Source organism: Benincasa hispida, chromosome 11 (genome assembly GCF_009727055.1).
Source record: "Benincasa hispida cultivar B227 chromosome 11, ASM972705v1, whole genome shotgun sequence".
NCBI classification, from domain to species: Eukaryota; Viridiplantae; Streptophyta; class Magnoliopsida; order Cucurbitales; family Cucurbitaceae; genus Benincasa; species Benincasa hispida.
Genome location: NC_052359.1, coordinates 37178990 through 37187086, shown reverse-complemented (window position 1 = coordinate 37187086; position 8097 = coordinate 37178990). Strand labels below are relative to the sequence as shown.

Below are 8097 nucleotides of genomic sequence, written 5' to 3'. Positions count from 1 at the left end.
ATTCTATCGTTCACACTTTGTTCCACATTGGTTCGACAAAACCAAGCATCATTACCCAAACAAAAAAGGGTACATAAGTTTGCTTAGATTTGGGTCATTTTGACAAATATAATATTTGAGGGGCATGTAGCACAATTACCGCAAATAGTTTATGGACTTTATGGGAGGTTGGGGTAAAATATTTCTCCAATTTCAGTGCTCCCAATCGTCCTGGATTCCCATTTCTAAGTGGAGCCACGTCACTTTCTTCCTTACGTGTCGGTTTTAGAATTACCTAAACTTCCTTAACCTCCCTTCTTCCTTCTTCCGAGTTGCAGACCACACTCAATGCGCCAACCATGGTGTCCAACCCAATCGACTCCGACGCCGAACTCACTGTCAGTCTTTCCCCTTCCCCTCTACTTCTCCATCGTTGCACTTTTTCCTTCTTCTAAGTTGATGGTCGTTTAAGCTAGCAATCGATCATCCTTTTATTTGACATCCATATGAAATTGCTTGGCCTCCATGGTTTGAAATTTCGGAATTAGAGGTTCTACAGATAACACGGCGGATGTTTTCTTTTTCTTTTCTTTTCTTTTTTTTTTCTTTTTTTTTTTTTTTTTTGCTGGTGGATGTTATCTTCTTCTTAATTTCTATGTTGCACAATCGTAAAGTGATGATGATCTAAGCTTTTTGATTTGAGAGTTTAATTGTTTCATTTTGTTCCTGAATATATGATCGTATGTCTATGTATATTCCCCCACCTGATTACAGATTGCACTGGGAGACCAATCTACTGTTATTGGGTCTTTAACAGACCGGGTAAATATGCTCAAAACGCAAATTCAAGCGGAGAGATTTGTTTCAGTAAAGGTATGTTGCAGGGAATTCTATTTGATATTTTACTACTACTGCAAACCTTCGACATCCAAGAAAAAGAGTGAAACAAAAAACAAAATCGTATTATGGTTGTGCAGGAAAAGCTTGAGAACAATGCACAGAGGCTTGCAAGTAACGTTGCTCAGGCGATATCTAGAACTTCTAGAGATGCCCTATCATTTGTAGAAGAAAATAGGAGGGGGAAAATGCTTCTCTCGAGGATGGAGCTTCCTCTGTGTAAGTTATCCGGGATTGCTTATGGTGTTGGAGATAAGGACTACATTAGCAATCAGGATGTTGTATTCTCCATCAGTATTAAACTTCCATACATTGAGAAGTTGCCTCCTTACACAACGTGGATATTTTTGGACAGGTATACTATTGTTTGAGATACTTTGGTCATTTTTCCCTTTAAAATGGGCTGTAGCTGTCTGGTGATGGATATTCATGTAGTTGTCTTTGTTTCTGAATAAGAAATTATATATATATATATTTTTTATTTTTGTTGAATAACACAGATTTATGCCTGCAGCTACTAAGAATAAGTACTTTGTTGTTGTATATCTATCATATCTATCTCAAATTTGTCTCTCGCAGCACAGGAATCAGAGAATGGCTGAAGACCAGTCAGTAGTTGGTAGAAGACGCATTTATTATGATCAGCATGGCAGTGAAGCCTTGATTTGTAGTGACAGTGAGGAAGAACTTGCAGAACCAGAGGATGAAAAACATGAGTTTTCTGAAGGTGAAGACCGTGTGTTATGGTGAGCTGAATTATATATTCCTTGCAATGTATGAGTTGATATGAACTGTATTTCCTGGTTCTTCATACAATTGCTTAATTATTCAGAGGTGATTTTTAGCTGGTTTTTTCCCCCTGTGCTGGTCGTCATTTCAGGATCCCATATCTGCAACTATTCATACATTTCTTCCTGTTTGTTTATTGTATTCCTAGATTGTTGGTACATTTCTATTTAGGAGATCAGATGAACTTGAGTACTTGACCTGTTTGCTGTTTTCTATGCTGAGGAGGCAATGCATGACCCAAATATGTGGGAAAATGAATTGATGTGGCTATGCCTGCTTATATATATATATTTTAAATTAGAACCCGCATAGAGCATTAAGCTCAAATTCTTTTTCCTTTTTTGTATTTCCAGGATCATTATTCAGGAACATGGAGTAGGCGAGAATGTACTTCAAATTTTAAGTCATTCTATTGGCTGTACCACATCAGAAATCCAGGTAATCTGGATAAAAATGGTGAAACACACTGTCTATTGAAGTGCTGAATATACATGCATACATATGTATTATATATATTTGCATGATATATGTGTGTGTGCGCGCGTGTATTTATGCATGCACGAGGTTATTTAGCTGTCAAAGAACTTAATTGGAGCCTTCATCCTTTCTATTGCTTGAATCAAACCTTTTCTGTGATTTTCAGGAGCGGTATAATGTACTTAAGGAAAGAAATAACGAAACAGATTTGAGTTCTAAAGTTTTGGAAGAATTTAAGTCTGACAAAGGAATATCTTTATACAAGAGCCTCAGTTCAACATTAGATTCTTTTGACAATCTCTTTTGTCGTCGCTGTATGGTAAGGGATTTTTTAATCTCTTGGTTCAGACATCATTTGTTTAAGCAATACTGGTTATAGTAGTTTTTGCCCCTTATTTTTCATGTTGGTCCCTTGTGTTTTTTACGCTCTATTTTGATCCTTGAAAATTTTAAATCCATATCATCTAGAATTTTCCTGTAAAGAAAACCAGTGTTAGTTATCTTAATTCTCCTGATAGTAAAAATTAAATACCAATTTAATATCAACTAAAAACTTGGAGACAAAATCAAAGGGTTAGAAGACAAGAATAAACTGAAAGTGAGTCATACTTTAGGAACTAAAAAGTTTTGTTCAATCAATAATAACTAATATTATGTAGCCATTTGCTACATTCAAAGGTTTCTGATAATGCTCTTGCTCATCTGTTGTATTGCATCGCACTGACAGCTGTTTGATTGCCATCTACATGGATGTTCTCAGTCGTTAATCTATCCGGTAAGCAATTTCATTGTACATTTCTTCTTGGCTGTTGTAGCTTATGTAATTGTTTCTCTTTCCACGAGTTCACTGGGAATCATGTCTGACAGAATGAGAAGCAGCTCTATTGGCCTGATCATGAGGAAGAAAGAAAACCTTGCAGTAACAGATGTTTCCTTGAGGTAAAATTTCGTCTTTTATCTAAATGTCCTATACCATGAACCACTTTTGTGCTCGTAACTTTTCTGTCCAACTCATACCCTTCAAACAACTCAGTTGTTTCAGAAACTATCTCTAATAGTTCAACGAAGGAAGGAGTGTTCTGCATCATGTTGGAGTCAGATATGCTTAATTAGTGTAAGATACATGATAAGACCACTAGTTGATGGCATGCTGAATTTCCTGAGCACTTGTCTTCTATACTGTTATTTAGCATCTACTTCTATACTGTTATTTTGCTGGATCTCTTGCTTATATTTATCTACAACTTGCTAATTCCTGTAATAACGCTGTGTTCTTGCAAAGTTGCTTTCAGGTTTGATGTCCAAGTCTGTTTCTTTGCTGTAAAATACTTGCCAAACCCTCACTTTTTACATTCATATATTCATTACTTGCAGCAAACACAGAGCAAAAATCCAGAACGAAGAAGCAAGAGGCCAAGATCATCCAAACCTGAAGAGTCAAGTGCTCATGTGGATGCTGACATCATACAAGATGAAAGATCTGTTACTGGAAAACTGTCGTCCAGTACATCTAAAGGCATTTCTGTGTCTGAGGTGACCGTAGGCATGAATTCAGATACATCTATAGGGACTACAACCCATCCTGAAACTGGGGCAAAGCAGAAGGCCGTGGAGAACCAAATTAAGGATTCAGTATCAAATGACCCTGAGTTAATTTCCGATAAATTTCAAGATTGCAAGAAACAAAAGATGTTGTCAGCCATGGATGTTGCGAATGCCTCTACTGAAACCATCTCTAGAATTACCAGCATCAATTGTAGTCATGAGGATATTCATGGACTTCAAAAAGATGAACTTCAAAGAAATGCAATAACTTTGGGTGAAGCCAGTGAACAGGCTAAGGAGAAAACTTCTCCCTCCGATATTACTTCATGCAATAATTTGCAGGATACTGGCAGATCTGACACTGTAGAAGTCAGAGGTTTATCAACCTCGAAGCAGTCAGCTGAAACTGTCAGAGAACCTGTTGAAGGAATGAGTGGAAGTTCCGAGTGGAAGCTCATGGAAAAGGAATTGTACATGAAGGGAATAGAGATATTTGGAAGAAACAGGTGGGTCCTTATACTTAGTAAAGATGCTTATGTATACTAGATGGTAGTAAATACCTTCAGTAACAGAAATAAACAAGTAGGTCCTTACAATTTCTGCATATAAAGTCAGTAGTTAAGATAGTATTATAATTTTGTGTTGTTTTAGTTTTGAGAAGTTACCATTTCAGTTGTTAGTAGAGGTGTCATTTGATCCTGGAAATAGTCACTTACTGCATCTGATACTTTTTCGAGCATTGATCTCCCGTTATTGTATTTGCTGAAAGATGTTTATGTTCATAAGTTTCCTATAAAAAGAAATGTATTTGCTGAAAGATGAATTCTACTATTATCTACCATATTATTCAGATTCTGTGTAGTAAACATAGAGGAGGAAAGAGTGGAAAGAGTGGAAAGAAGATCAAGCAGTGTGAATCAAAATGTGAGGATGGAGTTCCCTCGAATTAGAAAAAGCATAATTCTTTTGTAAAGGAAAGGGGATGCAGCTATGCAGTAAAATTTGATGTTGGTTTTAAGGCTATGAAGATCTTTGAGATGCGAATCTTCCTTCATAAACTTTGGATTACTTAATGTGCTATATATTTTATAAGTTAATTTGTCTGTATGGGTATGGTCAACTAATTAGTCAGCTATTATCTATTCTTTGTGAATTTCACATGAAAAAATACCTGAAATTTTGGGATTGTCATGCATAATAGAGTCGTATTCATATTTGTTTCTCTAAATGGAACTCAATTCTATTTTGTCGATTAGTTGTAGATTAATCTGACTATTTTCCTTAAGACCTTTTTCATTTCTATATTTAAATTTTTTGTTGTAGTTGCCTTATATCAAGAAACTTACTCTCTGGATTGAAGACTTGCATGGAGGTGTTCAATTACATGCACAATGGTGGAGCTTCAACATCGAACAGATCAAGCAGCATGCCAAGTTCAAATGCAGATGACAATGGAAAAGCTGATATTGACTATACGGTAAACTACATATGAATGAAATAATTTTTTATTTCTGCAATAATTTATAATTGCACTATGAAGACAAAATTTAATCCTAATGTTTCCAGTCACCTCGTCTCCCTTGTGTTAGGAACAGGATATGCGAATTAGATCACGGCTACTTCGTAAAAGAGGAAAAGCACGGAAGCTCAAATATTCTTGGAAATCTGCTGGTCATCCGTCTTTTTGGAAAAGGATTGTTGATGGAAAAAATCAATCTTGTAAGCAATATACACCATGTGGATGCTTGTCTTCTTGTGGAAAGCAATGCCCTTGTCTTCACAATGGGACCTGCTGTGAAAAATATTGTGGGTATGATTTTTCTAATTCTTGGTTGGTTCAACAATATTTCAATCGTTTATTTCTAGTTAAAAGGTTTCTTTGTTTCCTGAAAGTTACGAGACTTTTCTTTCTGGAAAGACCTCATCAGCTAAACCTGCATTTAAATTTCATATCAGGTGCTCAAAAAGTTGCAAAAATAGGTTCAGGGGATGTCACTGTGCCAAGAGTCAATGCAGAAGCAGGCAGTGCCCATGCTTTGCTGCTGGACGTGAATGTGACCCTGATGTATGCCGAAATTGCTGGGTCAGGTATTGAGCGTCAAACACTTGTACTTCTGATGGATATTCATATATATTGGTGAATGCTTATGCAGAAGTTTGTTAGCAACTTCACTGAAGATTAGAACATTTTTGGTCCATCTTGGTTTACTCGGATTTATTTTGGAGCCACAATCTTCACACAAAAGATTGCACCTGCACCTTTAGATGTATTATTTATTATTTGTAGAGATTTCCTTGGATAATTTCCCAGGGACGGAATGGTGCACAGATTACTTAGAACATTGATGCCATGGGAAGTTCATACATTTTTTAAATCCACTATGATCAACCTGTCTTACTTTACTCTTTAGGAAGCATGAGTATTCATAAACTCACGCATTGTTAATTTGCAGTCCAAAATTGGTCGTTGGAACTTGTTATATGATAGGATTTTTAGCGCTCTTATATATATAAACTTTTCTGCTCCCTAACGATGCCTGCTTATATGTTGAATGTACTAGTTGTGGTGACGGATCATTGGGAGAGCCACCTAGACAGGGAGATGGCCAGTGTGGTAACATGAGACTCCTCCTAAGGCAACAGCAGAGAGTGAGAAATACAAAGACTTCATGACTGCAATCTCTCGGAAGTTATTTAAGAACTATGATTATGACATTTAATATATATTATTTTCTAAATTTCCAGATTCTCCTGGGTAAGTCTGATGTTGCTGGATGGGGAGCGTTTTTGAAGGTTGGACACTAGTTTTTGTTTTCCATTCTTGTGTTTAAATAATATTCTGAACCAGGGGAAAACGTGCTTTCAGAACTCTGTCAACAAGAATGATTATCTGGGAGAATATACCGGAGAATTAATCTCACACCGGGAAGCAGATAAGCGAGGAAAAATTTACGATCGTGCAAACTCTTCTTTCCTTTTTGACTTGAATGATCAGGTAAATCGGCTTCTCTCACAGTTATTATATATGCATATTTTATACCTTCTATATCTTAATAAGGTTACTTTGGGAACCCTGGATAGACCACAAACTCTGGTAGATAATGTAATATTAAAGTTTTCTTCATTCATCAGATTATGTTTTTGGTACAATGTTATTTTCTCTCCAATTAATATTGATTTCCACATGTTGGGTCTTACATATTTGAAGCCTACAAGTGAGGAAGAGTGTTAAATAGTATAATATTAAATTCACGTTCACCCATTAGCTTAAACTTTTGGATCAATTAGTGATTGAAGCTTTTTCTGATCGCTGCCCTTTAAACTCTATTACAACATGTTTTAAATATCAGCAGCTTTCTATTTCCACAGTATGTTCTTGATGCCTATCGTAAAGGAGATAAGCTAAAGTTTGCAAATCATTCATCGAACCCCAACTGCTATGCAAAGGTAAGCTAATTTCAGGAACGCCCCCATCAAATCTGAAATTCATAGAGATCTCTTCATGTTATGGTTTTATCCAAAAAAGAAAGGAAGGAAAGAGTTGGTCTTTTGTTGGCTTGTACAGGTAATATTGGTGGCAGGAGATCATAGGGTAGGCATTTTTGCCAAGGAGCATATTGAAGCTAGTGAGGAGCTTTTCTACGATTACCGCTATGGACCCGATCAAGCGCCTGCATGGGCTCGAAGACCCGAGGGTTCCAAGAGAGATGATGCGTCAATTTCCCAAGGGAGAGCCAAGAAACACCAATCTCATTGATTTTCCATTGAAAAGGTTTGGATGCATAAACCATATCCTTGCTTGCTTATTAGGAGAACAAACAGTGTGTCAAATAATGGGGTTGCTTTTAAGTTGTTATAGAAATAATCATACATGTTAATATGCATAGTATTATTTGAGGGGTAATGATACAAAGCCCTAATAAATAGTGGGAAATAATGTATAACATTATGTAATTGTGTACCAAATTCAGAATCATTTTATGCAAGTCAGGAAATCTGATTTGCACATCAACACTCTTTATGACGTTTGTTTATGAGGGAAGTTTGCGTGTGTCATCGGATTATATATATTGAGTTAAATTATAAATTTGTTACTTTTAAGTTTGTGTCAAATAGATTTTTGAATTTTAAAAGGTGTAACTTATTGGATACGATTAAATTTTTTTCATGTTTTATTAGATTTGTTGTCTAAATTGAAAGTTTAATAACATATTTAACATGTTTAAATATCAGAGACTTGGACTTTGTTAAATAATTTTAAAAGTTTATGAATCTTTTAGTGCAGTGAAACTAAATTAATAAAAATTAATAATTTAATCCAGCTGAATTAATATTATTTTGATGATGCCTAAAAAATGACTGGAAATATGAATATCAAATATTTTGATCTCCAAAGTTTGATCAAATCTT

The 8097-nt window shown here is 35.7% G+C and overlaps 1 protein-coding gene across 5 annotated transcripts; it reads left to right on the top strand.

Moving 5' to 3' along the window:
• Window positions 1–202: 202 nt before the first annotated feature.
• LOC120090993 (histone-lysine N-methyltransferase EZA1) lies at window positions 203–7729 on the top strand. 5 transcript variants are annotated; one of them, XM_039048750.1, is made up of 18 exons: window positions 208–377; window positions 754–852; window positions 957–1231; window positions 1461–1622; window positions 2019–2103; window positions 2309–2461; window positions 2870–2917; window positions 3010–3081; window positions 3176–3256; window positions 3517–4193; window positions 5011–5164; window positions 5283–5497; window positions 5644–5775; window positions 6249–6336; window positions 6433–6480; window positions 6554–6682; window positions 7057–7134; window positions 7253–7729. In XM_039048750.1, the coding sequence occupies exons 1-18, from the start codon at window positions 339–341 to the stop codon at window positions 7442–7444; spliced, it is 2727 nt and encodes a 908-aa protein (XP_038904678.1). In that variant the 5' UTR covers window positions 208–338; the 3' UTR covers window positions 7445–7729. The 5 variants fall into 5 exon arrangements, 4 of the variants coding, with proteins under 4 accessions (XP_038904678.1, XP_038904677.1, XP_038904679.1 ...); XM_039048749.1 differs by having other exon boundaries at window positions 209–377; window positions 5277–5497; XR_005485628.1 differs by lacking the exon at window positions 7253–7729 and having other exon boundaries at window positions 203–377; window positions 5277–5497; window positions 6433–6442; window positions 6536–6682.
• Window positions 7730–8097: the final 368 nt, after the last annotated feature.